A 19,398-nucleotide genomic window follows, 5' to 3' on the forward strand; every position below is an offset into this window, starting at 1 on the left:
GCTCCTTGAGGACAGGGGCTGTTTTTTCCTTTTATTTGCATCCTTAGGACTTATTTAGCACAGTGCCTAGCACATAGTAGGTGCTTAATAAATGCCAGTTGACTTTGTATCAACAATTAGTGAGTGAGCCATGGATGAATATTCAGCAAAAGAGATAGAAGAAACATTCAGACAAGAGGAAAGCTGAGAGCTGTGTCATGGAAGTCCCTAATGGAGAAGAGGGGAGCAAAGATGCTTGCAGACAGGTTTCCCTTGACAAGAAGGGCCACCTTGGAATTAGAAAGTGGACTAAAGGAGGAAAGAATGGTAGATGGTATTAGATGTGGAAAAGAGGGTGATTTGAGTTATCCAAAAAAGAATGAGTTAGCTTGGATAGTAGGAGCAGCTAGGTGGTGCCATAGGGCATCGAGCGCCAGGTCTGGAGTCAGGAAGACTTACCTTCCTGAGTTTGAATCCAGCCTCTGCCACCTACTAGCTGTGTGACCCCGGGAAAGTCACTTAATCCCATTTGCCTCAGTTTCCTCATCTGTAAAATGAGCTGGAGAAGGAAATGGCAAACCACTCCAGTATCTCTGCCAAGAAAACTCCAAATGGGGTCATGGAAAGTCAGACATGACTGAAACAACAGTTTCAGTGGAACCTCAGTGGAGTTCTTCAAGCAAAACCTAGACGGCTACTTGTTGGCTACGTTGCAGATAGCCTTATTGGGACCAGAAAGTATCTGAAGTCTCTTGTGATGAATGCTGAGTTTCTGTGATCCCAAAGGGATGCAGTAAATCCAGATATGACTCGAAGTTTCTGGGGCTCATGAAAACGGCTTCATGAACCCACAGAGCATAAGCTGTGGGTGAATCTTTTTGTTCTGCCTTATTCTGCTACACATGTACACACTGTTCTGGGTCTAATATGTATATATGTGTGTATATATATACACATGCTTATGTGCATACAATACATACACACATACGTGCTTGGTCTGAATCCAGTTGGTGAAGAAACCCAACATCTTCAAGTGTACCTCAAAGAGAGACAGCATTCTAAGTAAGAAAGTGAAAGAAAGTTCCTTTATAAAACATAAATACAAATGGAATGCTTTGTGATAGAAGAATTTAATATTTGGCAAAGATCCATGTGTTCTACAGATAGAAAGCCATCTCAGCTTTATTAATTTTAGTGGGATCTTCCCAGCCATGCCTTATCTTCTGTATCCTCTTCCTATAGCATGGAAGAAGCAATATGACTTTACATGTCAGGACAACAATAGGGAGTAAAATCGCTATCATAAAAGTTGGAGGGGTGTACCACACAAACTGCTTTACATCCACCCATTTGTTCCAGGCAAAAACCAAAGCATGAATCGTGCCCAATAAAAGGCAAAAGATTCCCAACTTGCTCTGCAAGGGAAGAAGGAAAAACAATTAGTCCAGCAACCATAGGTACAAGGATAATTAATCATCAATGGCCAATCATTCAATCTGAGAGGTATCGAACTTACCACTCTCTATTGCCATAAATCAAGGTATAGCACAAACACTCATTATTGGTAATAGAATTGATAACCATAGAGCAGTTTTTAATGGCTTGTGTATATGTCCAATCATTTGCTGGATTATGAATTCCATTAAGTCAAGAGACCTTGTTATCTTTGCATCTTTTTCTAAATGCTTAGCAACAGTGCTCTGCAAATAGTGATCCCTTCATTGATAGTTGTTGAAGTCACTCAAATCTTAATACAATTTTATTAAAGAATGGTGAATTCTGTTAATTTTTACTTTTTAATGTATTTTGGTTGAAAAATTTTATAATACTAGAGATAACAATGCATTTGATATCTGTAAAGCACTTACTGGTGTTTCAAAATGAAGGAAAACACAACATTGTGGGGAGGAATTACAAAATTATTGACTGGGGAAAACATATTTCTTAAAAGGTTCTTTTATTCAAGAAGAATGCAATGAATCTCATTTGCCACAGATGTCCACAATTTGGAAGTCCTTGCTACTTTCAAAGAACATTCTATTTCCAATATAGGTGTAACTGATCATTCTCTTTCTAGAGATATTTTCATTTTAACAGAGGTCTCCTAAAGATGGAAAAGCTCTTTAAGGATCATCAGTGCTGAAGCCTCAGGTACTATAACAGGGAGGGGAAAGACTGAAGGTTTGGGTGGGAGAGGATCTAGTTTAGTTTCAAATTTCCCAGCATAGGCAGCTATCTCCTGATGGAAAATTAATAAATCAAGACCAGTTTGGCTGTCATGATCCATATAAGTCATGGAGACAATCACAATGATCAAGTTTGCAGTGTTCTGGTCATACTGCTGATGGAACAGAGATGTCAGTTTGGCAGGCATCTCCATACCCTCCAGTGCTCACCATAACAGAGTAGAGAGCCCTCTTTTTGGAGCTGGGGACTGGTTTTTGAATCCTGACTCTACTATCAGCCAACTAGGTGATCTTGGGCAAATTGGTTCAGTAGGCCTCAGTTTCTTCAACTATGAAATGAAGGGGTTGGACTAGGTTATGACTAAAGTTCCTTTTAGCTCTGAAATACTATATGAATTTAGAATCCAGATGAAAACTAAAAAATTGCCATCCAACAGTGACCAAGACACACAGCTGAACCTTTGAAAGGAATTTCTAGTTTTTAATCTGGATTACTGGGATAAAAGGGACTTTAGATGTAAGCTAGTCTATTAGTTATTGCTCTGTCTCTCCCATTTTTTGGACTGTTTCTTGATCACTAAAACTTGGTGGAATCTTGACAGTGGAGTGTTCCATTACTTTGGAATTACTTTAGTCTTTTTAATCACTTATTTACCAGGCAGGATCATTGCCTCACTGGAATGAGTTCAGGTGACATTTATTCAAGGGTTATAAAACTGTCTCATTTTACAGATGAAGAAACTAAGACTCAGAGAAATGATTCATCCAAGACCATGAAATTTGGACTCTAATTTTTCCTGTTTTCCTTCTTTTTTCACTCTTTCCTTCATCCCTCCCTTCTTTTGAACACTTCTTGACCTCTGCAGTTGTGTGGCATCCTGGCAGTGGAATGTGCAGTTACTCAGGATGTCTGTATTTCTGATGAACTCTTACAGGAATGGATCCAGTTGGCATTCATTCAGCACTATACATACATAACAAACAATTCAATCATTGGATATTACTCTTTTTCAGAAGAAAATCTTCAGGACAAATTATGTTGCAACCATTTTTCAGGCACTAAAGAAAACTCCAGGCTGGCAGAAGAGATTAGGCATCATTGCTATCCGGTGATGTGGGGGACGAATAGATGAATTCATGAAAAAAGCATTGATTAAGTGCTTATGTTTTGCCAAGCGCTGTGCTAGGTGCTGGGGATTCAAATAGACAAGGAAGTTAGTAGGCCCAGCTTTCACAGGATTCACATTCAAATGAAGAGACAACAGCTGCTAGTCCAATGGAAAAGCCCCTGGTCCTTATGCTAACGTGGCAAAGCTGATGTCAATGTCTCTTCTAAGAGACACTTATCATTTGCACTGTTAGAATAATATCCGTTTCTGGATCCTGGGGGAAGTAGGACATTGTAGTCCTAAAGTTTTCTTGTCCCAGTACTTCAGTATCAAGTGTAGGCTCAGCTGACATAAGGTGCCCTTTGTAGTTACTGCTTAAGCCTAGAAAGTACAGGATGTGTTCAGGGGGTTTGACAAAGTAGGAGATTAAAAAAAATCCTACAAGACTTAAAGAATTTCAAGAGACTTCAATGAAGAGTTGAACGGGAATGTGGAGAATTTAGGACTATTGGCAGAAAGTAGAGGCTTCCAGCCGAATCCTGTTAGGGGAAGTGTGGGTGCATGGAAGGGGGGACTAGGATATATCTTTCTATGAGGTCATCCCTCAAGGTCATCCCAAGTCAACACATCGGAATCATTTGAAAAAGTTCTATCAGTGCCTCTGTTTGAATTAGATGAGGTGAATCGTGTTCTCTAATTCAATTTAATTCAATAAATATTTGTTAAGCACTGACTTCATCAGGTATTGGGGAATAGGAAATCCTTGACCTCAAGGAGTTGCTATATGGAGATTTGAGGGGTTGAGGGTAAGATATAGCAATACACAGATAAGTAGAAAGTATACACAGAAAATTTCAAGGGAGCAGATCACAAATCAGGAAATGCCTCATGTAAGAGCTGGCACTAAAGATGAGCTCTGAAGGAAATTATAGACTTTAAGAGGCAGAGATGAGGAGAGAAGCCATTCTAGAGTTGGGGGAAACCATGTGTACAAAGGCATGGAGGTGGGAGATGTCCTAGATGGGAAATAGAGAGGAGGCCAATTTGATTACAATGAAGAGGGTGTGAAAGGGAGTAATGTGAAATGAATCAAGAAGCTCCTTGATGTCAGCTGTTCCATTTTTTGTCTTTGTACTCCAGTGCCCAATAGAGCTTGACATGTAGCAGACGCCTAATAAATGCTTGTTCATTTGTTGACTGAAATGTCTCTGTTTGACCCTGATAACATTAGAAATTTCAAGGAAGCTATTTCCTTATGTATAAAATAAGAAAATTGTATTAGATCAATGTTTCGTAACCTGGGGGGAGGTATGTGATTTTTTTTTTTTAGTATTAACTATTAAGATAGCAAGTCAATTCTGTTGATTCAATTGACTGAATAACTGTTGAATGAATTCAATACAATTACTTCAAAATAACCAGTCTCCTCTCTAATTCTATGCACTTTATTTTATGAAGTTAATTACATTATTCCGAGAAGGGGTCCACAGGCTTCAGCAGATTGGGATTCATGGGATTCATGACATGTAAGAGGACTAGATAGTTTCTAAGATCTCTTCCATATCTATTTTTGGGGGGCTTTTTAAAGGGGAGAAGGCAGGGCAATTGGGGTTAAGTGACTTGCCCAAGGTCACATAGCTAGTAAGTGTGTAAAGTGGCTGAGGCCAGATTTGAACTCAGGTCCTCCTGACTCCAGGGCCAGTGCTCTGTTCACCATGCCACCTAGCCGCCCCTTTTCTTACATATGTAAAACCATGGAAGTTGTCTTTTTTGGATAATTATTTTCACATGGACTACACTTTAAAAGAATGGATAAATGTAAAAGTGGGGGAGGTGTAGGAGAAAGCCTGTTTTTATTTCCAGATAAGAAGTATAGAGTTCTGATAGTTTTCTTCAAAATCATGTTTGTAGATAACAGGCATACAGCAAGCTATCTGAACAAAATAGCCAGCAAATTTCAAGTCCTTCTTGTAAAGTGTTCTATGTAAAGAGAGCCTTGTTTGTATTGTGTTTAGCCTAGTCTTTTTGTATCTGGTGAGATTTTCTTTATTTGTTTTTGGTTTTGTTTCTAGGAACTGGAGGGAAAAGACACAAATGCACATTTTAATTGCACTTACTAATAGAATAAGAGGGTGGAGCATTGCTTTCAACTAACCAATTTTTTAAATACCTTACTAGGTATTATGTTAGGGGAAAATAAAAAATTATCTTGTGGGTTAAGAAATCAATATATTGGCTATCTTAGGAAAGCAAAGAAAAGATGTCTTCTCCACAGTCTTATTGCTTTCTTTACTATGTACCTGAATATAATGAAATTCTCTCCAGGTCAGGGAGTTGCTGACGGATGGAATGGAGGTCACTGCCAGCAGGGCCAACAAAGCAAGTCCCATAATTCCTAGAGAGACATAAATTTCCATTCTCCAAACATCATGCTCGACCCAGGCATTGTCTTTGTTTTGTTGGACCTACCAGAGAGGCAAAGAAGAAAGGAAGAATCCATTTGTAGTTCAATCATTTCTGTCATGTCCTACTCCCCAGGACACCATTTGGGGTTTTCTTGGTAAAGATCTTGGAGTGGTTTGCCATTTCCTTCTCCAACTCATTTTACAGAAGAAGAAACTGAGGAAGACAGGGTTAAGTGACTTGCCCAGGGTCACATAGCTAGTAAGTGTATTAAGGAGGATTTGAACTCATGAAGATGAGTCCTTCTGACTCCGGGCCTGCTGCTCTACCCCTCTGACAAGGAAGGCAGCACGGTTCAGTGGATAAGACCCTGGATTTGGAGTCACAAGACCTGGATTTCAAACTCCATCTCTGACAATTACTGCCGGTGTGAAACATGGGAAATAGCTTAATTTCCCTGGACCTCAGAGATTTCCTGATGTGCAAAATGAATGTGGCTGGACTAGATGATTTCTGAGGGCCTTTCCCATAGATCTAGATCTATGATCTTATTTAACACATCACTGGAACTAATAATAAAAACAAACATTTGTAAAGCTCTTTAAAGTTTCCCAAGCAACCTTACCTATAAGGTAGGTACTTTATGGGGGGGGGGGGATGGAGAGTGTGGAAGGTGGTACAGATCTGTGATTTCTTTGGTTTTGGCATCCTAATGAGGAAACTGCTTCTCTGAAGGAGGATTGTAGTAACTAATGAAAAAGTAACTTTTCTGTAACTTTTTGGTTTAAAGAGTGGCTTTGGGCACTGAGGGGTTAAGTGATTTGCCCAGGATTACACAGCCAGTTTATCTCAGAGGAAGGATGTGAATCCAGTCTTCCTGAGTCCAAATCCAGTGATCTCTCTCTACTATACCTCACTACATAAACCACCCTTAAAAGTTTCAAATGAGGGGCAGCTAAGTAGTGGCACAGTAGATAGAGCCCAAGAGTTAGGAGGACCTGAGTTCAAATGTGCCCTCAGATACTTACTAGCCCTGTGACCCTGAGCAACTCATTTAACCCCACTGCCTTGCCAACCCCCCCCAACAAAACAGAAACCAAAACAAACCCCAACAAAACAAAATCCCACAAAAATACAAAACGGAAGTTTCAAACGAAAGCAGAAAGGCAAGACATTTTGTTGATAAGAGATTTTCAGGGGGTTCTGGAGTAGAAACAGGAGGGAAGAATCATTAGTTGAAACAGAATTTGGGGGTATTAGTATCACAATGAGAACTGTACCTGTTCATATGCCCAGTTTAGCAGCTTGTATCTGTAAGACCTCCTCATTGGATAGGACAAACTGTAAATTGCATGCAGTGAGGCAAAAAAGAAACTGAGAAGGCCAAATTGCTTCCTTGCTAGCATCCACTTATTCAACCAATCTGGAAATCTCTTATACTTGGTTCCGTTACGAAGCTGGAAAACAGCTGCAATTATACCTGGTAAATAAACCAGTGCCAAGAGAGTGATGGACACCACTGGCAGAACTTTATTGATGACCAGGATTGGAATCTTATAGAAAAAGTATGCCCGAGTCATTACAAAAGGGTGGATGACATCCCTTAGGCAAGTATAAAAGAAGGTTATAATGGCTATGATGGCTGCCATCTTAATGGGCAAACGCCATTGTGGAAAGAGCTCCTGCTTGTGTTTTAGATCAGCAGGGCACTCAAACCCATCAAAGCCAGTCATTTGATGTAAATGGAAAAGGTCAGGTCTTTTTGGGGTGCTGATATTTCTTGAGTCCTTTGTCTAAAAGAAAGAAAAGGAAACACCTTAAGGAAAATTAGAGAAGGTAGTGAAGTGCCCATATCATCAACTATTTATAATTCATGTATACTCACATGTAATTTTATAACTCCTGGCATCCAGGATTTCATTGGTGGGTCCCTCCACCAATATAACTCATGACCCCTCTACTATGACTCAGTGAATGGTCTTTGAGGATTGCTGCTGTCAAAAATTTTGTTACGCTATAGACCAGTGTTGTCCAGCTTAAATAGAAACATATCCCTGTGCCTCTCTCCCCAATACTGATTTAGAAAAGCACAGGTTAACATTGTCTATGTTGTATTTTATTTTTATTTATTTTGTGAAACATTTCCCAATACGAACTTAGAAAAGCACAAGTTAATATTGTCTATGTTGTATTTTATTTTTTGTTTATCTTGTGAAACATTTCCCAGTTTTGTTTTAATCCTGCTCAGACTTCACTTAGGAGTTTTGTGGGCCACAGGCAGAGGGCAGAACATAAATTTGATACTGCTGCTATAGATAAACTTACATGGAGCCTCTATGCTTCTGAGACAGCCAGACCCTCAAAAAACAGACTGATATCTTGTCATTGGGCCTGTACTCACAGTTCCAGGCTGGTCAGGGCTTCCAGAATTTGTGTTCTGTTGGGATAGCCTTTAAAAACGCACACAGTATGGGGCGGCTAGGTGGCACCAGCCCTGGAGGCAGGAGGACCTGCCTGAGTTCAAATCCGGCCTTAGACACTTAACATAAAGCTAGCTGTGTGACCTTGGGCAAATCACTTAACCCCAACTGCCCTACCTTCCCCTCTCCAAAAAGCAAAAAAACTCAGAAAAAACCAAACAAACAAAAAAACCAAACCCACACAGTGAGGCATCAGAGGAAGACTTCGGTGGAGGCACTGATGGATATATGCTAACTATTACATGTCATTGTGGGACCCCCAATTGTTTTTGGATTCTGGTTAGCTAATGCTGTTACAGCAGAGGCTTCACTGTTACCTTATGGTTTATTCTTTTTGAAGGGAAGGGGAGAGAAGTGAAAAAACTTATATAGTGCTTGCTGTATACTAGGCACTGTGCTAAGTGATTTACAAAAATCTCCTATGATTTATAGTAAGCAGTTTATATGGGCAGCTAACTAGAGTACATGGTCTGGAATCCGGAAGACTTCTCTTCCTGAGTTCAAGTCTGGCCTCAGACGCTTCCTAGCTGTGTGACCCTGGCCAAGTTACTTCACCCTGCCTGCCTCAGTTTCTTCATTAGTAAAACAAGGTGGAGAAGAAAACCCCAAACAAGGTCATGAAGAGTCAGACAAGACTGGAGAATGACTGAACAAAACAGTATATATACATATTTGTGTCTATATATAAAGACATATATACTCATACACACACAAAACATGCATGTAATGTACATATGTAGCATATACAAATGTGTATTATATATACATACTCATATATATTTGTGCTTGATGTATATGCATACACACATGGATTCAGATCCTGTCTCTGCCACATGCTGACTGTGTGACCCAAAGCAAATCATTTACCTTCTTAGTGCCCCAGGGAAGCTTCTAAGACTATAAGTTGAGAGAAAATGCTGACCTGCATCAGTAAAGGGAGTTTTCTCACTTGGGGGGGTTTCCTGTACAAATGAAATCATAAAGTTCCTATTCACACAGGGTATTCCAAAAGTCTTAGTACAGCTTAAAAAGATAGAGCTTAAAACTGTACTAAGATTTTTAGACTCCATATGTCTGTATATAAACACACACACACATGTACACACGCACATGGGTAGTCTGTACCTAGATATATACAGTCCATCTGTGTGTGTATATACATGTGTATATATGCATATTCACAATAAATATGTACATATATTCATATTTTCCCTTAGATGAGCATGTTTACGTGTCTGTAAGTTGTTGATAGTATTTTTCCTTTTCTCATAATAGTCATTAAAGATTATAGAAAAGACTGATAATACTCAAAGTATTATTATATTTAGTAAGTTATTAAAGTTATTTAAAGTGTCATTATATTTGTGTTAACAAAGAGAATCAGTGGAGTGGAGTGGAGAGAAGACTGGCCTTGGAGTCAGAAGCCTGGTTTCAAGTCCTTCCACTGACATGACCTTGGGCAAATTATTTATCTTTTTGTTAATCCAGGCCCTTGCCAAGACTAAATTCTACATGAGTTGCTGATCTGCATTGGAGGATGTTTCCCCACTAGAGAGTTCATCACACTGATATAGTGACAAGTTCAGATATAGTGACAAGTTCAGATCATGAGAAAAAAAATGACTTTCACTTTTATATCCCTGGAGGTAGAAAGCCAATATCTGGATCATGTTTATGTGTTGAGAGGCAGTGTGATGATATAGTGAAAAGTGCACTCTAATTAGACTCAAATATGTGGGTGCTAGTCCCAGCTCTTATGACTTGCCAAGTCTGTGACTTTGGTCAAGTCATTTTACTTCTGAGTATCAACTTTTTCATTTATAAAAATGGGGATAATAATACTCATACATTTCTCACAGGTTTGTTGTGAGGAAAACACTTTGTGTCCTGCAAGTGATTGCTTAGGAGATGGCTGTGGTCTATTAGAACAGATGCTAACACCAATAAGCTTCAAATGGATTGGCAGCCTAATTGTGAAAGGATCCAGCATAAAATAAAAAGAATAAGAAAACAGAAGAAGGCCTTTCACAACTATGCTTCAGGACAGAATTCATTGACTAATAAGGGAGTGAGGAAATAACAAAAGAAAAAAATATGCAATTTTCATTTTACAAAATATAAGTGCTTTTGCGCAAACAAAATGAATATAAGCATAATAAGATAAGCAGGTGTGGTGGAAAAAAATCTTTGCATCAAACATTCTGATAAAAGTCTGGTATTCAAAATATAGGGAAATGAAACAAATTTATAAGATTAAAGATTTCCCAGTTAGATGAGTGATCAAAGGATATGAACAGTTTTCAAAAGATATATGTAAACTGTCATAACTGTATGAAAGAATGTTCCAAATCACTAATATTAACACAAATACAAATTAAAACAATGAGATTTTACCTCACACCCATCAAAATATGCAAAGTATGAAATATAGAAAATACAGGCAAATACAGAAATAATGTTGGGGGCCAGAAGGAGGAGAGGAATACAAATGCACTGTTGCTGAAGTTGTAAATTTGTCTAGCAGTTCCGGAAAATAAATTGAAATTTTGCAAGAAAAATAACTAAAGAGACCCAGTGATCCACTTAGCAGGAATATGCCTCAAAGAGAACAAAGACAGAAAGAACTGTTCTGTGTATACCAAAATATTCATTATGGCACTTCCTTTGGTAGAAAAAAACTAGAGACAATGTCTAAGCAAATTGTGGTATGTGAATGTAATGGAATTTATTGAACCCTAAGAAATGAAGAATTTGAGGGATTCAGAGAAACATTGTATGAAATAATGAAGTAAAAAACAAGAGCCCAGAGAATATAAATATATACAAAAAGATCACAATAATCTAAATAAATAGAACACTAAAAGGTTGATGAACTTGCATAATGCAATGACCACTCTTGGCTCCAGAAACAGGTGTAGAATATTATCTGTGGCTACCTTATGTGACTGCTATGTCAGCTGTTTTCTGTTGTTGCCATTTGTTAGCCCTTTGATCTTGGAAACCTCATTTAATGTGGGTTTGAATGTCTTCATCTATAACAATGAAGATGCTAATAATATTATCCACCTTATAGAGGTCTTGTGGAGAACAAATGAGATAATATGCAAAGTGATTATGAACCATAAAATACCGTATGTGATACTATTATTATTGTTGCTTGTATTGTTATTATTATTACCAAGTGATCATGTTCTTCCATCTTCTCCCTAGTCTTCATTTCACAAAGTTCCTCTTGGTTTGTGATATCTTTTCTGTTTTCCATCCTAGAGAGAATCTGCAATATAACACATAGTGAAATAAAAATGTGTCTTAATTAAAATAATTATTTTTATTATAAAATAGAATGATTGATCATTTTGTGAACTCAAAGTGGAAACTGTGGTAGAAAAATTGCAATTCAACAGGCAATCGAGGCCTATGGACCACAATGTGGGCAAGAGCCTTTGTGGGGATGGAGAGTTGGCTTCTGAGGAAGGAAGACTTGAATTTAGGTCCTGCCTCTGGCATGTACAGGACTGTATGGCCCTGGAAAAGTCACTGAAATCTCCAGTGTCCCGGGAACTTCTCTGAGACTTTAAGTTGCAAAGCATTTGCCAATTTTCATTAGTAAAGGGAATTTCTCCATTAAGAGTTCCTTCTTGTTGTTGTTAAGTTGTGTCAGTCATGTCCAACTCTTTGTGATCCCATTTGGAGCTTTCTTGGCAAAGATACTGGAGTAGTTGGTTATTTCCTTGTCCATGTCATTTTACAGATAGCTTAAATGACTTGCCCAGGGTCACATAGCTAGGAAGTATCTGAGACCAGATTTGAACTCAGAAGATGAGTCTTTCTGACTCCAGGCTGTAATGGAAATGCAGATTTAAAGATCTTCCCTGCCCCTAGGCTAACGTGCACCTGGAGCCTGGGGTGGGAGGCTTGTTTTTCAGTAGATACTTTTTGATTGGCCAGTGGGTCAATAAGGTTGTTACATTCTCTGAGCCAGGAGAAGGCTATATAAGCCCTGATGTGTAGCTTTGTTTTGGGACTCACTTTGAGAAGTGTTCTGTGATTTGATCTGAATTCTGGGAAGCCGTTGTTGAGAGTCCCCCGGCTTTGAAAAACCCAGAATGTGGAAACCCAGATGTTGACTGGGTATGGATGTAATGGTTGGACAGTTTGGAAATCTGTCTACTTGATGTTTCTGTCTTGATAATTATGCCTGTATACTTTGAGGTTCAGGGTGCTGACCTTTTCTCCTGAACAAGGTAAACCATATATGTCTGACTGATTAAAGTAAGCTTGTTAACCCATTTTGAGTTGCTTTCCTTTAACAAAGCAGATCCAAGAACCTGTATTGGCGGCAAACCCTGAGGACGCCCGGGGTGCTTGCTGCTACACAGGCCCAGTGCTCTGTCTATTGCACTACTTAGCTGCGCATCAATTCAATCATAGGTCCACAACAAAATTTATGTGTATATGTCGTTGTGTGTAATTATACAAGTTACATAATGTAGTGGTTAGAGAGCCAGGCTTGAGGTCAGGAAGACCTGAGTTCCAGTGCTTGTAATATGTACTGGTTGTATGTGACTCGGAACAAGACACTTATCTTTTTCTCAGTGCTCTATCCCCAAACTCCCCAGAGCAGGCTGAACCAGATTAAAATGTAGTTTGGAAATATGTAGCAAAATGCATAAAAATGCAACACAACACAGATAACATTACATTTTAAAACTAAGTTAATACATAGCTGTGGGGACACTTACACAACTGCTCTAGGTACCTAACTCTCTAGCAATATTATTTATAGAGGAGGTAGAGACCTGCATTGGTGGAGGGCAATTCCTCACTTGGGAGTCGAAATAAATATACAAAGTGAAATAGGGATCCACACACACACACACACACACATATACACACATATACATGTATATGTATATGTGAAATCTGATTCAGTTCCTTTCTCCATCATGTATATGAGAGGTGTCTCATCTATATCATATGTATATGATAATATATGTATATCTATGTATATGTACATTTTTGACTTACGTATAGTTGTTTAACAAACTACTTTTACACACGAACAAAGGATGAAAGATTAGGAATTGTAGCCCACTCTCACCATTCCCTTGCAAACTGACCATTATTCTCCAATTTGAAATATACAGAGAAAAAATGATAAAGGTACCTGCTTTTTCGTTGTTACAGAAATATCAAGAGATGCCTTTTCCTCCACAGATGCAGAGGTGTGGAGATTTAACTAATTATGGGCATCCAGGAGGGGCAGGAGTTACCTAGGAGAAGGGCAGGAAAGAATATGTTTCTGAACATTGTACCATAGAAATTATATCATAAAATATAAGTATACTTAAAATAGCCCTATTAGGACTTGACTTCAAGTCTGGTGAGTTCAGTATGCTTCTGTGGGCTGGCCTGGAAAATTAACCAAGAAACAGACTCATATTAACTTTTCAGGACAGCCTGTTCTTAAGTTCAGTATTTTCCATATAGTGAAATTGGTTTGAGATATCGCCTTCCCCTGCACTTTCAATTTCCTGCAGAAGCCATGTGTTCTATATATGTGAACATGCTTGAATGACTGCAGTGATGTTCCGTATTGGTTTTCCAGGCAGGGAGAGGAGTTACTGGCTCTCACCTGGTACCCTTAGAGTCCAGAATATCTGAGTATGGAGGGAGCTTAGAGTTAATTTAGTTAAACTCATCACTGAATGCAGGAATCCTCCTTACAATATCCCCGACACCTGATTATATAGCTTTTGCTGTAAATTTTTCTAGTGACAGCAAACTCTTTACCTCACAAGTCAGCCTATTCTATTTATGGACAGCCCTGATTGTTAGAAGGTTCTTATTTTTTGGGTGGATTCTGTTTCCTTTGCAAAATAGCATGACACAAAGCATGGAAATAAAGCATAGTGCAGGGGAAAGGCCACTGGCTCTGGAGTAGGGGGCAGGTGAACTCATAACTCAGTCCCATTGAATATAACTAGCAAGATGCTCTATGTACAAATGCCTTTTTCAGGAGAGAATAGCTTTTTGATTGTGTTACAGAATCAATCACGAATCAAAGATGTAAACTAGTAACAACTGAATGAAAGTGGATGACACACAGGAATAGAATCAATTTATGGTTGGTTGAAGACACAAAGTCACGCCCTGTAGGGTTTGAATAAAAGACTCAGAATCTAGGATTTCAAAGCTGGGTAACCAAGTTGCTAAACAGTTCCACCCAAGCCCCTGAGAAACAATTACTCAGAAGGAGGAGGACAGAGTCTCCATCTCCTCCCCTTCTCTTAAGGAGAGGATGACTTTATGAAATGAAGGTTAGAAGACTTTCCAATGGATTTTCCATTGGAAACCAGCCACACCTAGCAGAGGCAGCATCAGGATTCTACAAAGGCATTGACCCTGAGAGTTCAGAAGAGAACTACATACACCAAAGTGTGGAAAGGACTTCCAGAAACCCAACAGTTGTGAATTACTTTTTTGCCATGTATGTTCTTTAAGGCTGAGTTCACTTTCTCCTGAAGTTCTGTAAGAACTTGGAAGAAGGTGTATTTCAGACTTTTGGAACAAATATTTTGTACCAACTGTGCCTATTATACTACCTTAATAAATAAACATTTCAAAAGTTACCAACTTGATGGCTAGTAATCAATGCAGAGAACACTAATGGGGACTTATGAGTGATAGAAACACCCCAGACCTTCAGGGTTACTTCAAGAACTACTGAAGGGGAGAAATAGTCACCCTCTGGGGACTCAGCCTGCCAGTGTTAGTAGGAATTGGGAAAATGAACCCAGAGGGGCTGCTACATAGAGGAAATACGTTTTCAATCCTGGCTGTGTCACTTCAAATCAGCAAGCATTTATTAAGCTCTTATTATGTGTCAGAAATGAACATTATAGATCTAGAGTTAGAATGAACCTCTGTGGCCTTCTATATAAAAATCATTTTATATAGATGAGGAAACTAAGGCAAACAGTGTTAAGTGACTTGCCCAGAGTCACACAGCTAGTAAATGTCTGAGGCCTTATTTTATAGATGAGAGAACCCAAGGATCAAAAATACTAATGATTTGTCCAGGGTCATACAGGTAGTAGACAATAGGGGTAGGATTTGAACTTAGGTCCTTTGTTTCTAGAGCCAGTGCTCTTTCTACTATGCTAAGCACAGAGGATACAAATACAACAAAAAATATTCTTTGTTGTCAAGGAGTTTGCATTCTATTAAAAAAATATGTTCTAGCTTTATGACCTTGGGAAAGTCATTTCACCATTTTGAAACTTAGCTTCCTCATCTGTGAAGTAGAAGTTTGGTTTGAGTGATCCATAAGGTTCCTTTTTTTTCTAAATCTATAATTTATTCAATTTATTTTAAAAGTTCTGCAAATATCAACAGCCTGGGACTGTGTAGATATTAAAGCCACAACCTTGGCTTTAATAGAAGCAGCCTGCAATACATTCTGAACTTCCATTAGGATATCACTTTAATGTATCTGGACTGGAAGTCTTGATTGAAAACGATAATAACAGCTGATATTTAAAAGAAAATCTTAAATTTTGCAATGTTGCATATATTATCTTGCTTAATCCTCATAATGACTTTATTCTTTCAGGTAGGTTATTTACACTAAGGAAAGTAAACCTTTAAGAAATGGTAAACTATAATAATTCTGAATTTGAAGCCTATCTGTCAAAAACATCCCTTTCTTCTGAAATGGAAGGTGGTTTCCATGAGTAAGTTTCACTATCATCCCATATCAATGCTCCAGTCCTCCAAGATTCCTCTGGGATCCATCCCTTTCTCTTTAATCCCATTGCCATCTCCATAGTAAAGCTTCTCATCGCCCTGCATCCTGACAATTGCAATTGTTTCTTTTTTTTTTTTAATAGCAAAATATCTCTTGATTCCTTCATGCTCTACTTACTCCATCATGATTCATATGCTTGGTGGATTAATCTTCCTAATAGAAGAACCTGGGCGTGGCCATTCTTTGTTCAAAAGGTTAAATTCTTCAGTCTGTCATTCAAGGCCCTCCCTAGCCTGGCATAATCTTACTTTTCTATCGTTATCTCCATACAATTTATCTTGTCTTGCCTATGTACCATTACTCATGTTGATCTCTATGTCTGGAATGCCCTCCTTTCTGTCTTGTCTGTTTAAATACTACCCAACTCAAATGCTACCTTTTTTCCCATCCCTGAGGGCTTGAGTCAATAATGCTTTTTTCCCTTCATATGCTTCCCCCAACTACTCGGTTTACATCTGTGACATTTTGCATCATCATTGTGTACATATATACTGTTAGCTTTGCCTTGTTGGAGAGGTAGCATGATATAGGAGCAGCTAGGGGGTGCCATAGTGCGCAGAGTGCCAGGCCTGGAGTCAGGAAGACTCATCTTCCAGAGTTCAAATATGGCCTCAGGATGTTTACTAGCTGTGTGACCCTAGGTAAGTCACTTAACCCAATTTGCCTCAGTTTCCTTATCTATAAAATGAACTGGAAAGGGAAACCACGCCACTATCTTTGCCAAGAAAACCCCAAATGTGGTCATGAAGAGTCTGATATGGTTGAAAAATGAATGAACAACAGTGAATTGTGAAGAATGTTGGATTTGGAGACAGAGAAGCTGGGTGAGGAACTCAACTCTGCCACTTGTTTCCTAGGTGACCTTGGGCAAATCCCTTAATCCATATAGGCTTCATTTTCCTCCTACTTAAAACATGAGGGGTTTGACTAGATGACTTCTAAGGTTCTTTTCTGCTTGAAATTGATGAAATTATGATCCTGAGAATAATAGTGCTTGATTTCAACGACTAATTATACATTTATTTGGAATAGTGGAAAAATCAAGCAGACAAGAAGATATTTATTCAGTGGTTCCCATACACTAGCCCTGTGTTGGGAATTGAATAGGATATAAGAAAACTTAAGACATGATTCCTATTTGCAAGGATATTACAATCTATTTGTTTATGAGATACTGTACCAAGGAAGAGGACATCTTGTCCAGTGTTATATTAACAGCATATGGCTGGGCCAGGAATAAAAAAAATTTTCTATTAAAGCAAACATTGAATTCTTTGATGTTTGAAAGGTAACATTAATGCTGAAAAGTAAATGGAACAAAGGCCACATTAACACAGGGAAATTTACATTACTTTCATGTTTTATGATATTTTTGCCTCATCAAACCCTATATAATACATCTGAATTTACATCCCCTTTGGGGAAGTCAAGCTTATTAAGTTTGTTAGGAATAGCTGCCATCAATTATTGCATAATTTTTGTCTCAACATTTGCCAGGTGAGCAGTGAATGAAGTGTGATTTTCATTTGAATAATGCCATGTTGCATACCAAATGAGTTTCAATATTGAAGGATTTTCTATCTCTAATAAAATTGTCACAGTGTGTATAAATTCTGAACCCCCTAAATTTGTTAATTTCCACTCTGTTTTGGCTGCTGTGTTAGTTAGGTGCTAAAACATACTTAACCAGGGATAGCCTGCCATGTAGAAGCATCTCCCCATGCTGCTATCTAAAAAACTGAGAGGACTTTCATTTTCTGCAGTGGATTACTTCAATTTATGACATCAGGGCCCTAATCAGGGTGGGGGCAACTGGGACCTGATAGCACTTGCACTCTTGTTCTTTAGTCATTTTTCAGTTGTGTTCAACTCTTCATGACCCTTTTGGGGATTTCTTGGCAAAGATACTGGTTTGCCATTTCCTTCTCCAGCTCATTTTACAGATGAGGAAAATGAGGAAGTGACTTGCCCAGGGTCACACAGCTAGTAAGCATCTAAAGCCATATTTGAACTTGGGAAGATGAGACTTCCCGACTGCAGGCCTGGCACTCTGTCTACTGCTCCCTCTTTAGCAATGTAGAAACAGCAGGGTTTAGCGCCATATAGGAAGAGTAACGAGTGAAAATTGGAAGGGTATCAGATGGTTAAGCTTTTCTCTTTTGTACTTACTTCTCAACTAAGGGGATCTTTGTGTCATTTGCAATGGCCCTGGGACTCTCCCATCCCCACACAAAAATTCCTAGCCATCACTGTACAAAACTAAACTCTGAACAAATACATATCAATACTTCTGAATCAGAGGATCTCTCAGGAAACTCCTTCAGATGTTTGTGGAGGCTTGACTCAATAAAGAACTGGAACTTAGTGGAGTGAAAATCAATTGACATTTTGAGGAGAAAATAGTAGAGAGGAAAAGGAATGGCAGAGAGGATGAGAAAGATGGAGAGAATCCTTCTCTTAATTTGTGTTCTAGAGCCTGTCTCTTCTAGAAGCCGGGACAGAGTTGCTTTGGCTATGACACTGAGCAGGGGAATAAAGGTCAGGGGGCTCTTCTCTGAGGCACCCACCAGACTGGCAGGGCTGGGAGACTCAGGGCCACTATTTACACACAATACAAAGGTAGCTTTACAGACTGGGCAAATGGCCAGCTTAAACCAACCATTTGTATGGGAGAGCTGGGAGGCCATTTTGGAAAGCACTGCCAGGGAAAAATCCAGGGCAACAAGCTAAGTGTGGGGGTGGAGGGCAAGGCCCCATAGATGAAGGAACAGACCGGGTTAATCCAGACACTAAGTAAAGTCAGTCTCACAGACTGCAGTCAAATAGGTTTTTGCTTGTACTCAGACATGGATAAATCACTGCAAATACTGGTCTTTGTCTACTTTGTTTACTCCTGCTTAATTTCCTCATTTTAAGTAAAGAAATCTTGGATTGGGCACCTCAGCAGAAGGCAATACAGTAGTGAGGTGTTAGAAGCTCCAGGGATTGACTCCTGCTGTTCTTAGAATATTTTCCATTTCCTTTGGCTGCTCCAGGGCTGTTGGGCTGCAGTTTGTGCTAAATATTGACACAGTCATAACTGGCTCCTGCTTATGTTGAAGTCATTTCAATATGAGGAAACTGAATGACTAGAAGACACTGTGGACTGCTTTACATTTCCAAACCCTCCAATAATTACTTGTGTATGCTTGTTTCACCACATTCAGCTGGGAAAGGCAGATGTTTGCCTTTGCTGTTTTTCTAAGCATTTGCCTTTTCTCCCCTCTCCTACTTAAAATTCATCCACCAAAATCCTCATGAGGTGGGGAGGCTTTTAGAGTGTGAGACTGCAGAGCTCAAGCTTTGGTTAAGTCACAGAATTTGAGGGCTGGAAGACTCCCCACCCTCCCAATACCTGAAAAAGAATGCCTACCACAAGCTATCTAAAAAGG

The 19,398-nt window shown here is 39.0% G+C and overlaps 1 protein-coding gene across 9 annotated transcripts in view; it reads right to left on the minus strand.

Moving 5' to 3' along the window:
* Positions 1–1,090: 1,090 nt before the first annotated feature.
* Positions 1,091–19,398, minus strand: part of STEAP1 (STEAP family member 1) — a 23,916-nt gene continuing 5,608 nt past the window's right edge. For 6 of the 9 annotated variants that reach the window (XM_069086200.1, XM_069086198.1, XM_069086195.1 and 3 more), the window contains 5 exons: positions 13,325–13,430; positions 11,336–11,431; positions 6,958–7,470; positions 5,575–5,739; positions 1,091–1,394 (listed from right to left, as the gene is read on the minus strand). In XM_069086200.1, the coding sequence (XP_068942301.1) occupies positions 1,137–1,394; positions 5,575–5,739; positions 6,958–7,470; positions 11,336–11,419 (1,020 nt within the window). In that variant the 5' untranslated portion in view covers positions 11,420–11,431; positions 13,325–13,430 and the 3' untranslated portion in view covers positions 1,091–1,136. The remainder of the gene's footprint in view (positions 1,395–5,574; positions 5,740–6,957; positions 7,471–11,335; positions 11,432–13,324; positions 13,431–19,398) is intronic. The other 3 variants (XM_069086202.1, XM_069086201.1, XM_069086199.1) reach the window with 1 other exon arrangement.

Source organism: Petaurus breviceps, unplaced genomic scaffold (assembly GCF_028583685.1).
Source record: "Petaurus breviceps papuanus isolate PSGF00001 unplaced genomic scaffold, PetGlider_PUasm1.0 178, whole genome shotgun sequence".
NCBI lineage: Eukaryota > Metazoa > Chordata > Mammalia > Diprotodontia > Petauridae > Petaurus > Petaurus breviceps.